General features: G+C 35.5%; 1 protein-coding gene across 1 annotated transcript; it reads left to right on the top strand.

The window, feature by feature from the left end:
- The first annotated feature begins 1,578 nt into the window (after positions 1-1,578).
- LOC110706877 (squamous cell carcinoma antigen recognized by T-cells 3-like) lies at positions 1,579-22,507 on the top strand. The gene is made up of 16 exons (XM_021884861.1): positions 1,579-2,088; positions 2,196-2,329; positions 3,864-3,921; positions 4,454-4,669; positions 5,490-5,765; positions 7,726-7,860; positions 7,934-8,059; positions 10,431-10,475; positions 11,885-11,989; positions 12,679-12,821; positions 12,912-13,035; positions 16,018-16,092; positions 17,878-18,249; positions 18,390-18,482; positions 18,647-18,803; positions 21,962-22,507. The coding sequence occupies exons 1-16, from the start codon at positions 1,861-1,863 to the stop codon at positions 22,207-22,209; spliced, it is 2,535 nt and encodes an 844-aa protein (XP_021740553.1). The 5' UTR covers positions 1,579-1,860; the 3' UTR covers positions 22,210-22,507.
- Positions 22,508-24,889: the final 2,382 nt, after the last annotated feature.

Here is a 24,889-nt window from a genome sequence, read left to right as displayed (position 1 = left end):
CGGTTAGGGATTGAAGAAAAAGAAGACCCCCAAAAGTTCGGATTATTCCAGTATAAATCAAAGATGGGATTATTCTACCAAAATTGATGAAAATTGGGATTATTTTTTCTAACTTTTCCTAAAAATTATATTAAAAAAGGCTATTTCACCAAATGCCACTGAGTACTTAAAATATTCACCAAATGCCATCAAGGTTTTCAAAATTCACCAAGTGCCATCGAGCTTTTAAAAAATTCACCAAATGTCATTAATGACTAACGGCTGTTAACTCCGTTAGTCATTAAGGTTAAATCTTGGCATGTGTCATTATATAATTGGTTCATTTTAATTATTTATTTTAATCAATAAAATATTTTTTTTCCTCATTTTCGTGGCAAAAATTGCTCGGGTATAGTTTTGGAGGTCATTTTCAGCCTCTATGGATACAAATTAAGCTCAGAATTGACAAAGAAATTATGTAAATGCTCCGTTTTATGTGTTGAAAAATATTTCGATTAGAGTTTCATTATTTTTTAACCATCAAAATTGATCGGCTAAGGTTTTGGGGGTCATTTTGACTCTTTATAGGTATAAATTACTCACAATTGACAAAAAAACGTAAATACTCCGTTTTGTGTGTTAAAAAATATTTCGATTAGCGTGTCTTTTTTTTTACTCATCAAAATTGATCGGGTAAGGTTTTAGGGGTCATATTGATCCTTTATGAGAACAAATTAAGCTCGGAATTGACTAAAAAATAACATATATGCCTCGTTTTATATGTTGATATCATTATTTTTTTTCGGAAAAAAAATGCGAAACGGGCCAATTTCGAGTTTAATTTGTAATCATGAAGGGTCAAAATGACCCCAAAAATCTTATCCGAACAATATTCGTTACGAAAATCGAAAAAAGTATTATTGTTATTCATTAAAATAAATAATTATTATGTATTAATTTGAAAAAGTAATGGCTTTTGGTGAAATGATTTTCCAAAGTAATGACATTTGGTGAAATAAAAATTGCATTAACAGAAAACTAACGTTCATATGCTATTAGTGGCACGAGGTGTCATTGTATTGTTTGTCAGTGGCATTTGGTGAATTTTGAAAAGTTTGATGACATTTGGTGAATTTTGTAAGTACTCAGTGACATTTGGTGAAATAACCGTAAAAAAATTAATAAAGAAAATCGAAAGAGAAAAAAAAAAAGGTTTTTCTAAGTTATACCCCTAAGGTAGTTGAGTTTCTAAGGTGTACCCATGTTTTTTCAAGTTTTTAAGCCGTGCCCTTCAACTTCTTATCAATACTAAAATGTACCCTTATTAGTTATTTAAAAGTTAATTGAGAGTGTGATTTCGTGGCTTTAGTTTTTGTTATTAGGGTTGTTGTGGTTAAAATTTCTTTCTCGTATCATTTCCTTACCTTTTATCATCTTTTTATTAAATTTATAGTTAACTTTAGGTGACGTGGAAGTCCCAAGGAGAGTACCATTCATTAATGGTAGTGAGTTGATGGGCACAACTTAGAAATTTGAAATAGCATGGGTACACCTTAGAAACTCGAATACCTTAAGGGCGTAGCTTAGAAAAACCCAAAAAAAATTTAGGCGGGAAAAAATTTAAGGAGAAGTTGACACAAGTACAATTTTTTAAAAAAGATGATGTCAGTGATTGTTATTTTAGTATTGATTATTATAGATAGTTGAGATTAATGAAAATAAATGGTGAGAGTTAGGATTAATAATTACAAATTTTCTAAAAAAAAAAAAAAAAAAAAAAAAAAAAGAATTCTCATTCCGCTCTCTAGGATAAAAAACTTCTCATTCTGCTCTGTCCAGGTTACAATTTTGATTCCCTTTCCTTCCTTTTAAAACCTGGAAATGGCGGAACCAGCCGAATTCGAAACGATGTCAGAAAATCCCGAAGAGCTAAATTCCACCAACAATGGTGAACCAACAGATACCATCGATTTTACAGCAGCTAAACCGTCGACCGACAACTCCGACTCTGACTCCGATGATGAAAATGAAGCTCAACTCTTACAGGAGCTCAAAACCCTGGAATCGGAACTCTCTTGTAATCCCTCTAATTACGATGCTCATGTTCAGGTATAATTACTTGAATAAAATCGTCTATATTTTAATTTCTCAACAATTTTGAAACTTTTTCCGAATTTTTTGATATAATTTTTTTTGGGTTTTGCGATTGTTTGTAGTACATAAATTTGCTAAGGAAAATGGGCGAGATTGATAAACTCAGGGAAGCAAGGGAATCAATGAGCCAGATTTTCCCCTTAACACCTACAATGTGGCAAGAGTGGGCTAAAGATGAAACTACTTTGTGTTCTGGGTATGGACCTTTTTCTCTCTTTTGTTATTACATCAAATCTTGTTTATGGTTCATTTGCGGTTTTATGTATTTCAAATTTTTTTTTTTCTACTGAAATAGTTTGAGCTGAGTTTCTTATGTTCGTGAAACTAATTTTTGATCCATAAACAAATTTCGTTGAGGTAGGAGCAAAATCAGTACCGGATAAATTGTGTTAGCTTTCTTTGTTTTGAGAAGTATTATTTCTTGGGAAAATTTTGGTGAGCTAGATAGTACTTGTTGCTTTTGGGTAGGCAGTAATGATGTAAATATATTGTCACAATTTGGTTGCCCCTGGTCAACGTTATCTTAAGCATCTCTTCGATTAAGCAAGGCAAGGGGATTATGTGTATATATTTCCCCAAAGGCTTTTAGTTTTTCCCTGGTTGGATGCTCATTGCCAAAGTGTAGTAGTACTGCTCTCCTTTGCATACTCATCACCAACTTCATGTCCACCAATTTGAAGTCATCACACCACCTCCCACACCCCCTCCCCGCCACAATTGTGAATGAATAAACTAGAGCTGATGGAGAAAAATCAAGAAAGAAGAGCATGCCATCACCCATCATCACACTCCACATTGTGGTAAAAATTGTCCTTTATGTTTCTATTTGTGGACGATAAAAACAAAACAACTTAAAAAAGGGGGATAGAGAGATATGGTTGGCTAGTAAAAATAAATATGTGTTTCTCTGATTTGTTGAGGCATTTCGGTGCAAGAAGCACATTTTTGCTCGCAGGAAGAGGAGTTTTTTGTGCGGATTGGAAAGGAATATGGGGAACAAATCCGTGCTCAACTAGACACGCCTGGCTGGTTAGCCAATTGAGGCATGTTTGTGTTGCATTGAGATTGAACCTGGACTGATTTTGCTTGTATTAACACATCTGTGTCATTTGTTGACTGTCAGTATTTTTCATACTAAATTTTTGGTTAATCTGTTTAGAAACGTGAACTATAAAGTGCTTTTTTTTGGCTGGTCTAAAGTTCTTTGTTACCATAATACATAGATGAACTTTGAATCTTGGTCTCTTTCCATTCCTCATGTGTACTCAAAAGAAATGCCATGGCATATCTCTGTTCTACAGAAGAAATTCAATGCTGTTTCTCATGTGGTTTTCCCTCTCTTTTTATCTCCTGTAGCCCTCTTAGGTAAGTCTTCCTCAATCTATATTTGTACATCCTCATCTTGGGTTTCCACAATACACCGCCTTCATTTTCTTGCTCACTATGTTTCTGATATTTTCTTGTCCACTTTCAATTTATCACTTCTCTATGTTTACTTGCTTTAACTTTTTGCGGCCGGTTCCTTATGATGTCTCATGTTAGCCGGCACTATATCATTTTAGGAATAAGGCTTTGTTGTTGTATTATCTCTATTCAATACTACCTTGGGATTTAAAGTGTGGAACATTGGAAATGATTGGTGATTGTTTTCTTATTCATTTTGTTTTTATTCTTAATCCTGAAGATCTTGACTAGCTTATACTGTTGCATTATTAACCATTGTTTGCTAGGCCGGAGGCTGTTCCAGCTATTGAAAAGATATATGAACGCGGTGTATCTGATTATCTGGTGAGCTGTTTTGCTTCTATATAAAGCTTGCTTCAGTGAATATTTGGGAGGCTGTTATATGATACTCTCTTTGTTTATAAGTCGTAGTCAGTAGTCACATCTATTTAACGATGTCTGGAAAAATGTTGTCACCTAGTGTAAAATTTTAGTGATTATTCAGGATTTTTGGGTATATCCCAAGTTAATACTGAGTGATCATGTGAGTTTTAGAAGGTTCCAATTTCTTATAAGGCTCCTTTAAAATCGTGATTGTGTTACATGTCACGTACTTAGTATTCCATGGTTAGTGTTATGCAGCATATATATTTGAATGGAGGGAGTTGATGTTAAGCATGCCTACCGTAGTGCCATGCCATTACATTATGGCCTGATATGTAACATAGGTTAATATCATTTCACAAAATTTCTTCACTGACAATTACTAGTACTGCATTTGTTGCTACAGTCCATTATCACAAGAAATTGCTTTCTGTAGTTGTAGTAGATGTATTGAATCAAACAAATTGATAGTAATTTCTTATTACCTCTGCAGTCTGTCCCTCTTTGGTGTGACTACTTAAATTTTGTGCAAGAACATGATATCTCAATCCGCGAGTTTTCTGCTTCTGGTGTTTCAAAGGCAAGGAACTTGTTTGAGCGTGCTCTTACAGTTGCTGGCTTGCATTTTTGTGAAGGCAGTAAAATATGGGAAGCCTACAAAGAATTTGAGCAAGCTATATGCCTTACAATTGATGATTCTGACATCGAGGTGTGTTTTGTGATCTTTATATTATCTTACATCATGATTTACTTTTTGCTGCTGTACTCTTTTTATACATGTATCTGTTCCTCACTTATACCACCTGGAGGTTTAGACGTGCTCAACATGTCAATATTCATGTGGCTACGGATTATGTCACATACTCATGCAGATCACTATTTGCTTGAACAGCACATGCTTATGCAATAAAATGAATTCCACAGGGTGGATATCTTTAGAATATGGTAAACCTCAGGAATAGAATTATGAAGATGAATGATGCAAACATGTGATGTAGATAGAAGGTACCATATTGTCCCGGTTTCAAGCTATTTAGATCGTTATAATTGTTTACTTGTTTAGTGATGCTGAAAAGTGGCATATTGCCTCTGCATCCCTCTTCTTGTTTCTCTTGCATGTTGATAATAAAAGCAGCCTTTACCAAGAGAAAATTTCAAGTTTAGCTAAGGAATGTCTCTTTGGCTCTGTTCATGTTTCATAAGTCATAACCATTCTTTAGGGTATGACAGTAGTCACTGATTTCTATATTTTAGTCTATTACTATATGTGTTGATGTGCAACTGGGAGACAATTGTACTGAGGTCTTCATAGGTGTCTTATTTTCTCTAATTTTGTTCATTAATGATACTATTGGGATATTAATTTCTTGTTTCAATTATCTTTTTTGTTACAAAGGGCAGAGGCTCCATAATGTTATAGCTTAAGTTCAATGACACTTTGTTTAGATATTATTGAATTAGTTTAAATCATTATACCTAGTCTGCTTTTTTAATTCATCTTTATAATTTTAATGCCCCTTTTTGATCAGGGGAAAGAAAAGCAAATTCAGCGTGTTCGAAATATATTTCACAGGCAGCTATCTGTTCCCTTGGCCGACATGAATTCAACGCTTCTTGCTTATAAGGTTTGGGAAGTGCAGCAGGGAATTGATCTTGATGTTAACTCCGGTGACTGGGAAGGGATTTCTTCTCATGTTGCTTCTGCTTATAAGAAGGCATTGGAGATGTGTGATGCTCGCAAAATTCTGGAAGAGCAGATTTCTAAATCTGATGTACCAGATACAGAAAGAATTCCACTCTTCAAGGTATGAAGTTGGAAAATATGTGCACCTTTTTTATGCTCATTGATGATGGAACGTAGATGCACACATTAGTAGGAACATGTTGTATCTCCTAGACTTAATTTCTTATATGTTCATTGATGATGGAACGTACATGCACACATTAGTAGGAACATGTTGTATCTCCTAGACTTAAATACGCTCACCAAAGGAACTTATGTTTGGTTTGCAAATTGATTCTGGTGTTTGCATGTGTATGCTTGTTGACTACTTAGGCCCTATTCTCTTCACCTTATCACAATGGTATTAGTAAAAATAATTTTAGTTTAGTTAGTTTAGTAATAATAATTTCAGTTCATTTAAAATAAATTTTTTAATCAGTAAAATCATTAAATTCAAAGAACAAAGTAAAATTTGAAATAGTAAATATAATTTTTAATCAGTAAAAATAATTTAAGCTCAACATTTTTTTTTTTCAATAAAAATAATTTTGGTTTGATAGAAATAATATTAAGAAAAAATTGTTTTTTATAATTCCACTTTTGGCCGATTTTCTTTAAATAATCCGTACTTTGAATTATTTAGAATAATCTGAACTTTAGAGGTATTTCATTTTATTAAGCCCAAGTGATTGCTAACCTATTAAATAAGTAAAAAATATATTTTTCTTCACTTTGACTTTGGTCAACAACCAAACCAGTCCACCACTATATTGACCTCCCTCCCAGCCACCACCTCCCCTTCTCCTACTACACGAACCCTCCCACCCCCCTCCCTTGGCTGCCTTCCCCTATCACCGGATTCCCCTCCCCTAAATGAGAGAAAAAAGGGGCGGTTGGGTGGTGAGTGGGTTGTTTCGAGGTTAGGGTTAGGGGTTAGGGAGGGGGCTGTTTTGAGGTGGGGGATTGGGAGGGGGGAGGTTTCCGCGGTGGGGATAGAGAGGGAAGTTGGTTTAGGAGGGGGCGGTTTCTGGGGTAGGTATAGGGACCGGGGTCGGTTTCAGGTGGTGGGGCTTGGGTTGGGTGCCATATTTGGGTGGGGGTGGGGAGGTTGTGGTTGCATCCTTGCAGGTGGTGGGGTTGGGATTATTTCATAATAATCCAAAGCTGGGATTATTATAAGAATATCAGCTATAGTTAGAGATTTTTTATTCCAATTTTTCCCGAGTTAAACTCAAGTTAAGTGAAAATCAGGTGAAGAGAGTCTTAGGATTTCAAGTTGCAGAAAAAACTATATTTTTAGTTGCTATATTCTCGACTTTCTTGTTTATTATTTACAAGTTCCTTATAAGGTGTTAATATTACGATATTGGACATATATCGCCGTGAGGTTTCTTAATTCCATAGCTTCTTTCCCAAGTTAATGTTTGTGTGAGTGCATCTTTTGTGATTTTATCGTGCTAGGTGATTTATAACGGTTAAATTCAGTTTTTATCTTCCAAAATTTTAAAGATACTGCACAAGGGCTAAGGCACAGTTGCAAACAACCTCAAGAATCAAGATAATGATGTCGTAATATCTTCATAAAATCATAACTATACCGGTAACGTTAAGTTCTGTAAAAATGTAATTTTATTGTAAAAACAATTTTATCCTACTGGAATTTTGGCTTTGACATGGTTGTTTTTCTTAGTCACTTTGTTCATCCAATGTTTTAATTTATTTTCCCTTTTAATGAATGAAATAAGTTATGGATTCAGAGGTCTTAGCTTAGCTTTGACGTTAATTACACAAAGGCTAAGCTAACTTAAACTCTTGGGTTGTTGACTGCAGCTTAGTGTTTATATAGTAATGTTCATTTATCTTGCCTTTGTATTTGACTAATGGGTTTATGATGTGCTTGACAATACTTTTGTGACCAAATGATGCTTCATATCTGGTTTTAGTAGAATGTAAGGACTATAATTTTTATTCTGTTTATCTCCCTTTAAAACTGATATTCCCCATTTATTGGTTTTGAGATGTATTTTGTTATGTTTCCACAGAAATACTTGAAATTTGAAGAGACTGCAGGTGACCCTGCACGAGTTCAGATTCTATATGAACGTTTGATAACTGAGTTTCCTATATCCAGTGATTTGTGGATAGACTATACTCGATATTTAGAGAAAACGCTCAAGGTACTTTCTCAATCGTGATAGGCTTATTCCATTTTTTGAATTAGTTGATCATATTAATATCTGTTTATTTCAGGTTGGAAATGTTGTAAATAATGTTATCAGTAGAGCCACAAGTAATTGCCCTTGGATTGGGGAACTCTGGGTGAGGCAGTTGCTTTGCTTGGAACGGGCTCACGCTTCAGAGGATGAAATTTCCCTGGTATGGATGTATGATATGGTGTAATTCTCATTTGAATGGTTTTGATTGAGATATTTGCTAGCTTGTTTGTTCTCAAATTTTTGTAAACAATTTATTCAGTGATGTTGGATCTGAAGCGTTATGTCAATAACATCACACTTCTTGTTTTGGTGTTGTTATGACTGTGATGTTTTTAGCATTATTTAGTTGGTCTACTTTATTTACTACAGTTATTCTCCACTTGTAATTGGAAAAAAAAACTCGGTCGTTCCGTTATGTAACGGGTTTCAGACTTGCCGTTCCGAAAAAGGCCGTTATATCACGCCGAGTTGAAATTCACACCCACATCGGCGAGTTAGCCGTTCTGTAACGGTAGAACGCCGTTCTGAAACCGTTACTTAGCGAGTAATCGTTTTGGGCTTGCTGAAATGCTCAGAAACAGCCTCACATTTCTTCGTATTAGTGCTAACATGGCGGAGAAAGAGAAGAAGTGAGGAGCAGGGGACCGGGGGTTGAAGAAGGAAGTACAATTTATGAAAAAGTAATTAAAAAAGTTGAGTCAAATAGTCACATGCTGCTCCACTTTTTGTCTTTTTTCAACATTTTTACTGCAGTTGTGACAGCCTAGGTTGCACTGATACGGGGACAAAAACGGGTACGGATACGGGGACGGGATACGGCAATTTTTTTTTTTCAAAATACGGGTATGGCTCGGATACGGCAAAAAAAATATCAGCAAAATATAAATCCATTAAAAAAAAAAATTACCATACCCACTACCAACATTTTGAGACTCCATTCAACTGCACAATGTAAAAAAAAAAAAAAATTACCTACTGACATTCTCATTTAATATCAACAACAAATAAAAACAATTAAAAAAGAAAACAAAAGACTTACAGAAAGATAGAAAGAAGAGAGTCAGAAAGAAAGAACTCAGGAAAAGCAGGAAGCCTCGCAGGTGGGTCTCCAGCGAAGAAGAAGGTGGGTCTCCGGCGCCGCCTTGAACCAGGCGTCGGTTGTCGCAGCCTCCAGGTGAGTCTCCGGGTCGCCGCCGTCAATCAAATCGCACAGGGAAGGAGAAGATGAAGGAGTTCGAAGTTTTAGGGTTTGTGAGAATTGGGGGAAATCGAGTATGAGGTAAGTTTTGTTCTGATTTGGGGTTTTTTTTAAAAAAAATTGGGCTGGGCTTCTTGGGTACGGCGGAATTTTGGATTTCCCGTACCCGAAGCGTATCCGATCAAGACCCTAGCCGTCCCCAAAATGACGTGCCGTACCACTTTTGATGGGGACTGATTGGGGACGTATCCTAGCCGTCCCCGTCGCGTACCCGTCTCCGAGACGTTTCGGGTACGGGAGACGGCAGCCCAGAGCCGTACCCGTGCATCATTGGTGACAGCTTTGTTCCATCATCTCTTTTACCCATTTATTTATTTTACCTTTATGGTGAGCTGTGACCCATTAACTACCTCTCTTTACCCCTTTTTTTAATAAATAGTCTGGGGGCTTCTAATCAGAATTGAAATTTAATGTTTGTAATAGTTTTGGGCATAATATGGTATAGATACAAAGCAGGTGAATTAATAAGCCCAAAATTCTACTTGTGTAATTTTTGTAAAAAAATTCATGCCGCGAAATCTGCGATCTGTTCTATTCAACCGTTACAAGCCGTTTCCTCGACAACGAGACCGTTACCGCAAACGCGACCATGACCGCGTTTTTTTTTCCATGCTTGTAAAGAATCCTGAGACAGAAGTCAAGAAGAACCTTCTTGCTACAGCTTCCTACAGATCGAATTTTTTTTTTTAAAAAAAAGCTTAGTGATTGTTGACTGCAGCTTAGTGGTTTTATAGTAATGTTCATTTATTGAGATCCGTTTCATCTTTCAGTAGATTTGACTGAATTGGCCGGCCTACCCATATCTATTTAAACCTTCATTCTATTATTTAGAATGCTTAAAAAGGCTTCTTGATTTGTACCTGGGATAGTTATTCTTAGATTTTCTTCTCCGGGAAAAGTGAATTATCCTGGTCACAGCTTTTCCCACTTTCTTGGATGTTGACCTTATCCGTGTCAAACTTATTGAAGAATAATGAAGACATAATCTTGACTATAATGTATGATGTATGAATTTAATCGTAGAGCAATTAAGCTTTTATCTACTTCTGAATCACTGGGAGTTTTGCAAAGGAAGCTCTTGTTGCTTGATGTATCCGTTGACACTTACATTATATTCTCAGTTTCGTTGACCTTTTGTTGACTATCATTATATTGTCATTTTCGATGAATTTTGTTGAAAGTCCATAGTATGTTTGCTTCTTTGTTTCAATGATTGATTGCAATTGTTGAGTATCTTAAAGCTACAATATGATTTTTTTTTTCCCATTGTTAGGTATTTGAGAAGGCCCTTCAATGTTCAATTTCAAGTTACGAGGAGGTATTTTCTATGTTCTTTTACTTCATTATTATTTATTTTGTTATATAAAAGAATTATTTTACCATTGGTCAGAAAGAACAGTAAAGTATATCACTAGATCTCAATGCTCGAAAAAAAAAAATGATGGTGGGCCATGGGCTGTGCATGGTCATAATTTTCAAATTTTGGGATGAGCTCGATACAAGCATGACGGGTCAACCTATATATATATATATATATATATATATATATATATATATATATATATATATATTGGGGTCCGATGAGAAGTGTGCTTAATGTGAGAAGCGTGAGAAAATGAGGTACATTCAAGTGTTACTATAGATACATTAGATATACACTAAGGATACAGTTTATCTACACCATAAATACATTATGCATGCCCAAAAAAAAAAATAAAAACAATAACTATGTACTTCTCTTTCTTATTTATACCAAAAACTTTGAAATATCCAACATCCCATTGTTTAAAAGTTAGTGACGGAATTCTTGCAAATAAACATCCAACATCCTATATATATTACGCTCTTTCACAGTTACATCAAAGATAAAAAATACATACATTAATGAACCATTGTAGATACATCAAACTTAAAGTGCAAATACATCAAGTAGATGTCATCTATGACTAGGATAAATAAAGTATTTAAAATTGAAAAACCTTAATGTCAATTGACGATTGGGATTAATCCACAAATAGTAAAGAGAACTTGGAAGAATTATTCAGATATGCTAGTCAGGTATTGCAGCTTCGACAAATCTTGCTAAAGTATATATTAGTAGTTTAATTATGAATTTGCCCACAATAATAAGATCCGAAAGCTTGATACCAAAAACAGAAGATAATTGAGAGGGGAGAAACTACAATTACCTTACTTTATTGATTGAAGTTCAAAATCTTTATTGTTGTAGCTTAGATGAAGAAGATAATGATGAGGGGGGAAAACTAAATAGTTTGTTTCAAAAAAATTGAAATTATAACCACATGTATTTCAATAATAGAGATATGAAAAATGAAGAAAGATGAAGAATTCGATTTGAGATACAGATAACCATAAATTGGAGATAATTGATCCAATTAAAAGTTTTCAGAAGTAGCTTATAATAAGTCGTGCGTTTTCCTCTCTAACAAATGCTTACAGATCCTACAATCTTGACCATTGATATCAATATCTGCTGGTTGAGATTACTTCTCACCCTTCTCACCTAAAGAAACTTCATGATCCCTATGGCACATCACAACTTGGCACGTCGGCCAGGTGGTGCTGTGCATGGGCTTCGTTCATCATGCTTGTTGTTTGGTATCTGTATTTGTCCTTTAAAATTAATAATTTCATCTTTCATGCTCACACAAGATGTCCTACCATATTTTCTGTGCATGATGTTCTGACACAAGAATATTTTTGCAGTATCTGGAATTGTTTCTTACTCGTATTGATGGTTTGCGGAGAAGAATTTCAGTATCTGGTGAATTGCAGGTCTTGGATTATGCTGTTATCAGAGATGTGTTTCAGGTTTGTTTAGCCACCAGTCACATGTTTCCTCTCATTATGATTCATTTGCATCTCACATTATCATGTGATCATAATTTTCCTTGCAAATATGACTTTTATGATTTGCTTGTTTCACTTCAAAATTTAATATTTGTCATAAAACTGTTAGAAATCAAATTTGTTGATGTGCAGTGAACTCTTAGGTCTCTATGCTATGAAAATTAGTTGCAGACAGGTTATTCCATATTATTTCTTCATAGGTTTTTCCTGTTATATGTGTTTGTCATTTCTTCATCTGATAATGCTGTATCTATCTCTTGGAATTTTATTTCACGGGTTGCATGGATCACATACTCTGTTTTCCTCACCGTATTTTCATGTTTAGGCCAATTTATCAATTTGATAAGTTCTGTTAAGACAAGTTTAGGGTTCTATAAGATAAGTGAAATCTAGGTGAAAAGGTCACTACCTTAAAGAGTTAAATGTTGTCATGTTTCCACAAGATTTTCTCTTTTGGTACAATAAATTTTCTTATGTAATGCCTTTTTCCTGGTCTTAGTAACTTTTGTTGCTTATGGTACTTATTTAATCTCGATCTTTTTCCTGGCTTCCTAGGGAGCCTATGCAAGTATACATCCCTTCCATCTTTTTGAGGTTTGGTTTTTGTGTATATAGTGCCACCGATTGACACAATTTGCTACTATGTCCAGCGTGCATCAGATTACTTATCTTTACATCTAAAAGGCACAGATGCTTTGTTGCGTCTTCATGCTTATTGGGCTCATTTGGAGCTGACCCTGGCAAATGATATAGTTGCTGCTCGCGGAGTTTGGGAAAGCTTGCTGAAAATAAGGTTGGTATATCCCATGTTTGGGGGCGTAAGTTATTGTAAGTTGTGAAATTATTTGTTTCCTTTACAGCATTTGACATCTCCTGTGTATAGTGGCACCATGCTTGAGGCTTGGCAAGGTTATATACAGATGGAGATTGACAAGGGAAATCTGAATGAAGCAAGATCATTATATCGGAGGTGCTATACGAAGAGATTTCCTGGTTCAGGTTCACTGGTATATTTTTTTCTACTTGGACATTCAGAATTCCTTCTTGTACTCATCCTTTATAGGAAAAACATTTTAGTAAACATGAAGATTACTATAGGCTAGGATCTGTTTCAAATCAGGCATTTCTGACTGCTCCATTGTTTGTCAAAGAGTGATGAGTAAGTGGCATTATATTTATCTTTATTTATTTATTCATTTTTATGAACGTGCTTCTAGTTTCCTCTAACTTTCTTCTCTCTTTTGACTTACATGAATTTGGTTAGTCTTGTAAATTTGATGAGTATGTGATTCATCATCCAAGTTTCTTGAAGGAAATTGGTATATCAGGCTTTCTTCATTAAGAAGTTTTTTAATGGATAAATGCTTTAGTGCTTTACTAAGATTACCCTACCATGAAGCTGATCCTTATTCTTTTCTTGAAATATCTGCTTAAGTAAGATTATTAGCTTCATCCAAGTCGGTTCCCTTAATCTGATTGTTGTTGTTAGCTGTCGTTTGGAATTTGGACTAATGTATTGCATTTTATAATATTCAATCAATTTTGTGTTTTTCCATTGAAGACTTCGGACCCACGTACTAATATTTATAGATACATCGCTATTGGTTTACGTGGTTACAATAATAAAATATAGGCTATTAATAAATTTTAGATAACCAAAATTAAGGGAGCTAGTGTCTGAGTTGTATAATTTTGTATTAGATGGTGCACTACCAAGTTTATCCTGGATCTGCCACTGACCCCCTCCCTCCTCTTTCCCAATAGATATTTTGTAATATATTAGCCTAAGGAGAAGAGGGGGTATTCTAGGCGATATATAGTTAGTTGTTAAACTTGAGTTGGAGGAAGCTTGAGCAACAAAACAAAGGGTGGGAGTTAGTCTATCAATAGAAGATGTTAAGGAAAGAGAAAGCATGATGAAAATTGATGGAGAATTTGATTTTATTTGTCTTATCATGCTTAGCTTTAGTTACTGTCTATCCACTCTAAAGCTGGGATTGTAAAAACAATTGTTTGTTTAAATGCATCAACATGACAATGTCCTACCAAATATCCCCAAATTCACTTGTACCTCAGTTCTATATTTCTGATCTCCAATTTATTACTGTGTTGCTGACTTGCTGTAGGTTATTCTATGCTTGTATTGTATTCTGTAGACCTGACAAACGGGTCGTGTCGTGTCGTGTCGTGTCATGTTCGTGTTCGGGTCAATCATAGACGGGTTGAAGACCCCCAAACTCTGAAACGGGTCAGAGAGGCTAAATACGAACACGACCTGTTTATTAAACGGGTAACATGAATTTAACACGTGTAACCCATTTAGCAAAACGGGTCGTGTTCGTGTTAAAAAACTTAGCCCGATTTTCTTTCCCTTTTCTTTGTTAGTCGGATTTATCCGTGTCTCCTTAACAATTTCAAGCTTTGGGTCATCTTCTTCTCCATCAATTTGAGTGGATTAAGGCACATTCCATCTAAGAATGAAACATGAGATTACGGAAGCAAATTAGGAAAATGATGAACAAACTAAATTAACTAATAGATGAACATAAAATTGAAAAGTTGTATAAATTGATAATCATACAAGAAATTATCAACTAAAATAAGGAAGTATATGTTTGTGCAATTACCTTGAGATGTTTGTGCGTGAGATATTGAGAAAAAGGTAGAATACTAGAATGACGGAGAAAAAATGAAACAGTGAAACACCTTATATATGACGGCTAGGTACTAGGTAGAATGTAAATTTAGGTTAATATTTTTGGGGCCATTTTGAAGTATTTGATTTTTTATGATTTTAAACAGGTTAAACGGGTATACAGGTAAACGGGGTTGACCCGAACATGACCCGCCTATTACTTTCGTGTTATAATTTTCAACAGTAACCCAACCTGTTTAACTAGTCGTGTCGTGTCGTGTCAACCCTCTTAATTAAACGGGTCGGAAACGCTCAACACTAACCCGCTTTTTTCTTGTCGTGTTATCGTGTCGTGTCAGTTTTTGCCAGCTATTATTCTGTAAAATTATTGCTCCCTGTTTTTTTAATGTTTGTTCCATTTGGTATTTGCACAATTTCCAATGTTAATAGTAATTTAAATATCTTTAGCTACATATTACAAAAATTCTATAATTTTCATATCTAGAAACAAAAGGCATGGTGATTAATTTTGACTTTTTATATGGAAGGAAGAGAAAAAAATGAGAGAGGTTAGTGGAGAGACTGATGGTTGAGGCTGAGCTCTTACATGGGCAATTTAAATCCTTTGGAGGGAGGGGGGGGGGGGGGGGGGAGTATGGTGATGTATTACCCTCATATTAAGGGGAACAGTTACTGGCCAAACAATTTAACCTTGACCAGGCTTATGGTTGCAGCACATTATTTTTACCCTTTAACTTTGTTAGTGTTATGCTTTCTATTTATAATCTATCTTGTCTTTTGAGTCTAGTCTTGCTTTCTCAAGCCAAGGTACCAGAAACTCCTTTCCTTTATAATCTCAGGCCCAAGAAGGAAGAATGAGGTTTAAATTGCCACCAAGTTTGCTGTCAGAAGAGTCTGCCGTTGCTGGCAGTTCTTCCTTTCCATTTCATCACTTCAAAACCCTTGCCATGAAAATATTTCTCGTGTATCATCTGCTGCACGTCCTACATTCATTTTCCAGAAATTGAAATAGGCACATCACACTAATCATTCTATTATTTTTGAAAAATCTAAAATATGAATATACATCTTCTGGATTTTGGATCTATATAACGTCTCTGAATACGAATATACCAATTCGTATCTGTATTTCTAATTAGCAGGCACATTATATGTAAGTAGTGTTGTAGAATTTTCTCAAAAAAAGTACTTCTGTAATAGCTTACTGCTAAGTTTTTTTGCTTTCAATATTTATTTTTTGTAATCTCGTTGGTTGTATAGTTTGCTTGATCCCTTTGTAGTGGATGGAAATATACATGCTCTCTGTCCGAATAAGAGTGTGTTATTTATCCAGGACATATGCCAATCTTGGCTACGGTTTGAGAGGGAATTTGGAACTCTGGCGGATTATGACTATGCTGTTCAGAAGGCAAGTTTCTCTCTCTTTTTGCTCTTCAATTTAATGTTGTTTAATCGTTAGTGAAAATTTGTGCATTACTTTTCACATTTTGATTGTGTTAGAAACCAAGCTCTTTTGATTTTTATCTTGATTGTTTGTGAAGAGCCAGATGCTCTTTTTTCTTTGGCCAGTTGTCCTAGAATTTATTTATTTGCTTGTTGTGTAATGATCAGATAGCCCTTGTTTTGACTGTTTTCATGGTGGACAGAGAGCCCCTAGGTCTGGGTGCTTGACTGGGTAATATTGTTGCATAGATGACATATTAAGTTATCAATTAACAGCGTTTGGCCAGATTCTCTTCTTTAGTGAGTATCCTCATTCTTTTGTTAAGTGGAAAATGGTCATTTGTTTTTTTGGCCATTTGCCCTGAAAACAAACTCATTCACTTGTTATGTATTTAGCTGTTAAAAACTAGCTAAAAATAAGACTATGTTAATGTTGCACTAGTAGCCCCTAGGTCTGGGTGTTTGGCTGGGTAATATCATTGCCTAAATTCCGTTAAGCCGAGATAAAGAAGCATCATGAAACCCTAGCCCCTGTCCACCTTAAGTATAAGGCCTATGGATGAAAAGAAAAGGCTCCATAATCTGGAATATTTAGACATGATCACTTAGCTGAAAGATGTTAAACAAACCTTTTAGAAAAATTCCCACATAACTTTTTATTCCCTTTGTCCCTTTTTGTTTTCCTTGTATTCCTTCTGGGGTGTCCGTTTAAGATTGCTCCATCACCTAATTAAATAAATAATCCCACTTGCAATTTGCAACCTCACCTGCTCTGTTTCTCTCTTTCCTCATCAACTCCACGTGCAACCCTATGTGCGCAATTCTTGCCTTTGTTTCATGAAAAAAGTGAAATTTATTTTATGGGACAATAAAAAAAAAGGGACGTATGGAGTACTGTGTAAAATTGGAAAATAAAAACATGAAATCAAACGAACATGACAGTTGTACAGCAACTTAAAAGATTGTTGAGTCTGAAGTCAGATGACTGCAGTAAAGTGTCAGGGCAGCATAGCTTCTGAGGTGGCGGAATGACCTATAATTGAAAACTGCGTATTCTGAACAAACTGAAGAATATCCTAAATGGAAGGCAACATAATGATAACATACACAGGTGGAATGGAGTGACAAAAGCAGATAGCAAAGGCATATCTTTGGCTTCAAAAATAAGTGAAATCTTACACTGTATGATTTCATGTGCGTTGGCCAAATGATTTTAGGCGAAGGAGAGTGAAGAAGTCAAGTGCACTAGTGAAGTTTAAGATATGACTACTTGGAAATCCTTAAGAAGTTTTCTAAAATTTTATAGGGACAGAAAATTTCGATAATGCTTTCTTTTGCAGATCGAGAAAAGCCTCCCCCCCCCTCCTACGAAAACAAACCCTTATTTGGATTGCCTTCCTGTTTTCTGTAACCAGTACTGCTTCCCTGATATTCCATTTAAAATTTTGGGCTTTGTTATTACAATTTCAAACCGGTTATAATTTTAAGCCCTTTCACGTTCTTCTCCCCATGTGCTCGTCTAATCATGTGCTCTCATGGCTTGTCTGCTTCATTGATTGAATTTAGTTAATCTGTCAATTTCAACTACCTTATTTCTGGTCTAGTTTACTGGTACATCTCCCTGAGCAACTTGAAAATTTATCTAGAACAAGTGGAGTTTATAGATTTATTTTATGTCATATTATATATATTAAGGAATTATGCAATGCTTTACTTGCTTGCTCATTTATGCGGCTATGCATTGCTCCAGGTTTCACCACGTTTGGAGGAATTGCAGGTATTTAACTTGCAGCAAGATAGCAAAACTTTTGTGACTGCTGGAGATGTTAGTGAACATTCCTCCAAGAAAAATGCTCGTGAAAAACGAAAATCAACTTCAAGTTTGTTGGAGGATCAATCTCCTTCAAAACGACTGAAAGACGTGAAAGAAGCCTTCAAGGAAGGGACAAAAAAAAGTCACAACAAAGATGTTTCTCGAACAGCCACAGTGGAAGAGACTGAAGCAAATATTAAAAAAATGGATAGCACTAGCAGCAATGAACAGCTTATGAAGCAAACCATGCATGGAAAGGCAATGTACACAGATCAATGCACAGCATTCATATCTAACCTTGATCCCAAAGTGAGTTGATACCGTTATACCTATCCTTTATACTTTTCTATCTATATATGCTTTCATTTTCTCCCGTCGCCTTCAAGTTCCGCATGAGAACATCAAATGTTTTGAGAAATGTGGTGTCAAATTGTTAACAACTTGTGCAGGCAAATTATGAAGATCTTCGCAAATTCTTTAGTGATGTCGGTGGAGTTCAATCTATCCGAATATTAAAGCATAGGGATACTGGGAAATCAAGGGTAATTTTCTGTCTTCTTTACTTGTTATATGCTACTTCTTCTCATACGTTATAATCATTATATACTGGGATAAGGTAAAAAATAAAGTGAATGCTGCTTACTTTCCCTTATATACTACAATTTATGATGGAAACTATCTAATTATATCACTCAATGTGTACAAGGGTCTTGCATATGTGGATTTTAGTGATGATGCACACCTTGATGCTGCTGTGGGGAAGAACAGACAGTGGTTACTGAAGAAGAAATTAAGTATTGCCAGATCAGATCCTTCTAGAAACAAAAATCAATCAGCCATACGCCATGAAGTTGACAGAGATGGTATGAATTCTATAGTGCTATTATTCTCCCATCCTCACCCGCCCCCTTTCTTCTATCTCATTGAGCCCAATAAGAAAGAGAAAATCGTCCAGGTGCATGAAACTTTACCAAATAAGAGGAAAGACTTTGAAGTTGAATAGTCATCTAAACTTAACCAAATCATCCTGGTGTTTGTCAAAGTTTATTCATTTCCATGCATCATTTTCTGCTTAAGCCTTTGAGAGTATGCTTTCATATATTGTCGAGGCAACAATTATAATTTTTTATGTTGGGATGAGCAAAAGTATTTGAAAATCCAAATATACAACACGATATGTGGACTGTTTTGGACGAGCATCCAAAATGTTTCAGATATCAATTCAAATATTGATTACTTAATTTCAGATTGAAATCAAATATTCAGTTTGAGATATGCACTTTAACCTTATTATTTAAAACTACGAGTATTATGCTACATTGTGGTAAACAATCAATATACTACCTTCATTTCTAAAAGTTTTTAACACCTTATGTTTTAGCCCGTATCAAAAAGTTCATGAAACTTTTACTTTATTCTTACTCCCTCTCTTCTTCTTCCTTTTTTTTTTAAAAAAAAAATATATTTTTTTTTAATCAAACTATCTACAGGTCATATGAAATGAAGTAATAATTGGAAAGTGATCCCTTTGTAACTGTAGGTAGGAGAGAGAAACTTGTTTATAAACTTTGGTATTATTATATTTTATGTAGTGAGGTTAGAAGTGATCAACAACAAAGCTTTAGTCCCAAAATGATTTAGGGTCAGCTAACATGAATCGTCCAAGGAGCCATTTGATAAAGAAAAAGGGACATAACAAAATATCAATTGAAAGCGTTTGAATGAAAGATGTGTAAAGTGAGAAAAAGAAAGAGCATCCAAGTAAAAATTAAGAGTGTTAAAAGAGAACCAAGAATAAAATTTAAGAAAATTTTAGAGTAGTAGTAAAATCATACGAGTAATTAAAAACATAAAGGTTTGAGAAAACTTTGGCAAAGGAAATCAATACAGTTCGAATTGGGTAAAATAATAAAAGCATTTATTAAGATAAAATAAGCTAAAGTATGTATATATAATCATGACACCTCTTTGATGTGAATTTTCTCTCTGCAACCGCCTTATCCAAAACTATATTTTCCTTATTCCCCAAAGCACCCATCACTTTCAATCACACTCTTCCAAGTTTTCTTAGGACTTTCACTACTCCTCACGATCCCAACACTTTGTAACCATTCAAGCATCCTTACTGGAGCCTTACTTGGGCTCCTTCTAACATGGCCAAACCGTTTAAGCGATTCTCCCTTTTTTTGTACTCAATCAATGTAACCCCTACTTTATTCTAAATTATCTCATTTTTAAACTAACCCTTTCTTGTATGACCACACATCCTTCGCTGCATTTACGCTACATTCATCTTATGCATATGCCATAGTCTAACATTTATTCTGTACTTATTTAGCAAACCAGGCCTAATTGACATTCAGTAGAAATCTATGAGCCATGCTGGGATCACATAAAAACCTCAATGCATTCTTCCCTTCAACCAACTGGCTTTGATCCTGTGAGCAACATCTGCATTTAATTTTTCAGCTTTTTGAATAAAAGATCCCAGATATCAAAACCGTGGACAATCTTCCCATTCAAGGTGAACACCCTTGCCTCCTTGTAAGAAGAGACAAAAGTGTAAATATTCTTTATCATTAGGGGGCGTTTGGCACGAGGGATAGGGATAAGGAGGATAAAAGGGTGGAACAAGGATGGAGGATCAGTAGGTGGGATAAGGATAAAAATGATGTTATCCTTTGTTTGGTACGGATTGGGAATTATATGGGGATAAGCAAGAAATTTACTTAACTACCCTTACCCATATTTCTCCTCTTTCTTCCTCCTTTCCTTCATTAAGGGTAAAAATGTATTTTGCCTCATTAATTCTATTCTTGGAGGGATAAGTTGCATTTTTATCCCTATCCTCACCTCCTTAGTTTTCTCCATCCCCCAAAACAAATAAAAGAATATATAAATCCCTTTCTTTTTATCCCTATCCTCCTCTTTTTATCCCTCCAAACAAACACTTTCTAAAGGAATAAAGCAAAAATTGGAAGATAAAATAAAGAACACATCAAATCGAACAAAAACAAAAAACAAAGGGAGTACTATCTTACCTTTCTTACCCCATGATATCTAGACCTTACCACATTCATAGTATTTACACCCATCCACCTTTTTATACTCTCTTAAATTATCCACTTTTTCACTCCCACTATAAATTTGTGTGCAAAAAACTATGTTAAGGAACTTTAGAAAATAAAGGTATTAGTATTAAATAATTGATGTTTGTATAATAAACAAAAACACAGTTTAATAGTTAAAGTAATGCCGAGACTATAATATGTGTGTGCGCGCACGCATGTGTGTTTTTTTTTTTTAGTTTCTATAATTTATTTATTTCATTACATTGTCAACTGCCTTTGTATTCATATTATTTGTGCTCATCTGATGCATAAAGTGTTGTACATACTTTGAAGCATAGAGTTTGTAATCAATGTGTGCATTCTTTATCTTTTTCTATATCATATGTTTGTTGAACTTGTGCTATACTTCATCAATCTTAAGAAATTATGAAGGGTCTCTATTTAATTTTGTAAAAAATGATTACTTTTGTTTTCTATCCTGTTACCTAATTATACCCATGTAATGATGTGACTAAATCTTAAGTGCACTTCATGTCTGGGAATTTTTATTTGGTGAACTTTATAAAGATCTTTGGAGGGAAAAAAAAATTATGTTATCTTCTGTTTTTCCTCCAACTCTCAAGTAGGAGGTTCTTAAAAGTTCTAGCTGATTTGTACTTTTGTACCTTGCCTCGACAACTGGAGGATGGTAGAGGAGTTTCATAGGATTCATCATTTGGAAGTTACTAATAGTCTTTTTATCGGATTTATAATAAGATTAGCCAGCTCTATTAAGAGATTACAATAATTGCCCTTCTTTCTTTTGCTGTAACTTACACCACTGATTACAATAAAGTGTCGTTAATGATGTATTTAATGGAGGGAATAATTCTCTTTCCTTAATGATGTTTATTTGACCATTTGCTTCTCACTTATATGATATCTTGCCTTTTTCCCCCTTGCTTCAATAGGTTCAAAGATTCCGTCTGGGGATCAAGCAAGAACCGAAAAAAACCGTTCTTCTGAGCCGTCTGTTGATCAGTCATCTTCTAGTAAAGGGCATGACATTGATAGAGTCCAACTCAAAGGAAAGAATACATTTGCAGTTCCGCGCAATGTCAGGCCTCTTGGATTTAAAGCCATCAAGCCAAAAGATGAAGGAGATGATGAGAAACCAAAATCTAATGATGAATTCAGGAACCTGCTGCTTAAAAAGTAGCTGAGGCATTGTTTTTTTGAGAGGTCAATGTACATTTATACTTTTTGTTACTAATTTTAAGATGTGAAAAATTATTATCCTAGTATACATCTGTATTTGAGAATCATGTCAAAAGCTTTCATTTTTTTGGTGGGAAATTTAAATGGGAAGACCTAGCTATAGAATTAACCAGCTATAATGCCTATGAATGTGTTTAGAGTTCTATTTTTTTCAGTGTGCGCCTATGTGGGTGGTTTCCCAGAAATTGTCATCTGTTAACTCTACACAACATATGAAACTTTTAGTTCTAAATTGCAAATGAATATGGAGTCTTAAAAAATAGGTAAGAAATATTCCCACAATGAGTTTTCTACCTTTAAAACAGTTGAGCAATTTTATTTTATTTTATTTTTATTTATTTATTTATTATTTTTTTTTGACACAAGTTAAGCAAATTCTTAGTATATGGTTATTTACACCCCTAAAAAATATATTTGTTTACTTATTATTTGCCCTCGTTGATATTTTTGTAACACACTAAAATAAGATTATATTAATAAGCTAGAGCCAAGCTTAGAGTTGCAACAAACGCCTTTGAATTAATAATACTCCCTTCGTTACAAAGTAGGGGATTTTGAACTCTTAGGAAAAATATTGAAAGCATGATTAATGAAAAATAAGGGCATACACTAAGTGTTGATCCAACCTCAAAAAAAAAAAAAAAAAATTAAATTAAAGTTCACAACCCAGCAACTTGAATTCACGAACCACAACCTAGCACCACGAAACCACCCAACACCACCATCTAGCGCCACGAAACAACCCACCACCACCATCTAGCACCATGAAACCACCTAACACCACCACTTAGTAGTGCAAACCAACTAATAACCCAACAACACGAAACATCGAACCTACTACAGCCCATCACTACCCACAACTCCAAACCCACAACCCACGAACCCATAAGCACCAAAATTACAATCGACGGACCCTAAACCCAGAACCCACGAACCTAGAATCCACGAAACGACGAACCCAATGACGAAACTATTGCCTTCTCTATCATCAATTAAAGATTTAATTTGTCAAATTTAACCATGAAAACTCTAGATCTAGAGTTTTCATGGTTAAATTTGACCATAAAACCTTCAAATATGTTCTTCATTGGCAATGACGAAACAACAAGAAGAGGAAGAGAGAGAAAACGAAGGTGGCCACAAGCAAAGGGACAAAAACAATGACTTCTGACGGTGGTAGTGGTCGCCATAGAATGTTGCGGTCGAATTGAGGGGGATGAACAGAGAAAGAAATTTTTAGGTTTATGAACAGAGACTGGAGATCGGTGGTGGTGGTTGTCAATGAAGATGAGTATGAATTTAGATGGAAGGGGTATGATTTTGGTGGAAATAATTAAGTTAATCAATATTAGAGCTGTTATTTCGGGTATTCAAGTTGGGTTCGGGTCAGGTCAAATAAGAACTTGGGTTAAATCAAGATCAGGTTATGTCGGGTCAATCTAGCTTTAGATCAGGTTCAAGTTCGGGTCGGGTCAATTTCATTTCAAGTTATAGCGAGTCATTCACCTTTTCGAATATAGGTCGGGTTCAATAATTCGAGTCAAATTCAGATCGGGTTCAATTTCATGATCAGATTGTGTTGAGTTGGGTTTGGATGGGTTAATAAGATGGTACATTCGGGTTTGGGTTAGTGTTGAGTCGGGTTTTGGTTTAAGTTCAATTCGAATAAATATCAATGTGGTCAAATCGAACTATATAAGTACTCCTTCCATAATTTGGTCAAGCATCATCAAGATTTTATTAAACCTATATACGAGTAATAGAGAGCAAGAGGTATTGTAGGGAATATTTCAAGCGTTAACCCCTAGCTTGAACCCCACTGTGATCATACACTAAAGTACGGTGGCGTCCAAAAGGAAAGAAGTTAGAGAAAAAGAGTCGCCAACAAGTTTTGTTAGGAACTTGTAAACCGTTCACGAGGTGAAGCTTACACCCCTTAACGATCCAAGAGATCGTCAGCTCTGTTTCGGGGTTTTCTGATGTCCTGCGGGTGAGTTACAATTCCGAGACTTGAACCGGACGCCTGTACCTGCAAAACAAACGGATGCTCCGGATGATTGGAGATCCGCCTCCGACGGTCAAGTTAGTACTTGATTAAGGAGTAATTAATGCGGAAATTAAAGTGATTGGGTCTCTCTAGGTGAGAGTGTTTAATGTGTGTAATCTGCGTCCCCTCCCTTAATGAGGTTTAAGGGAGGTATTTAAAACCTCGGGAAACGTGCTAATCTAGGTTTAGGTTAACCTTGGGCTGATTGGGCTTCCCTCGGAAGTTGGGCCTAGGTGACCGGCTTCTCCATTAGGCATGGAGTATGCCACATGTCATGACATAATAAGTCTAGAGTGGACGAATAAGCGTGTGCCACGTGGCAAGCCCTGAGAGGTCCAACTGGGGGACACTTGGCAGGACCTGATTGGCCCACGTGGCGCATTCCGATTGGTGGGAGCAAAATCCCCTAATCATTTGCCCCTCACAGGTGGCACGTGACTGGTCACGTGTTACCTGTGACAGGTGTCGCCCTATAACAGGCGACGACCTGCTACAGGTGTCACTCGGCGAGAGGCCGAGAGATTCTCCCGCCAAAATTTTGAATTCTGGAAGTGACCCTTCGCCTATATAAAGG

This window comes from Chenopodium quinoa, unplaced genomic scaffold (assembly GCF_001683475.1).
Source record: "Chenopodium quinoa cultivar QQ74 unplaced genomic scaffold, ASM168347v1, whole genome shotgun sequence".
Classification (NCBI taxonomy): Eukaryota; Viridiplantae; Streptophyta; class Magnoliopsida; order Caryophyllales; family Amaranthaceae; genus Chenopodium; species Chenopodium quinoa.
This window is presented reverse-complemented; position numbering and strand designations above follow the sequence as displayed.

Coding starts and splice junctions, on each gene's coding strand:
- LOC110706877 (XM_021884861.1), top strand. CDS start 1,861: ATGGCGGAACCAGCCGAATTCGAAACGATGTCAGAAAATCCCGAAGAG. Junction 4,670..5,489: donor TTGATGATTCTGACATCGAG/GTGTGTTTTGTG, acceptor CTTTTTGATCAG/GGGAAAGAAAAGCAAATTCA. Junction 16,093..17,877: donor ATGACTATGCTGTTCAGAAG/GCAAGTTTCTCT, acceptor GCATTGCTCCAG/GTTTCACCACGTTTGGAGGA.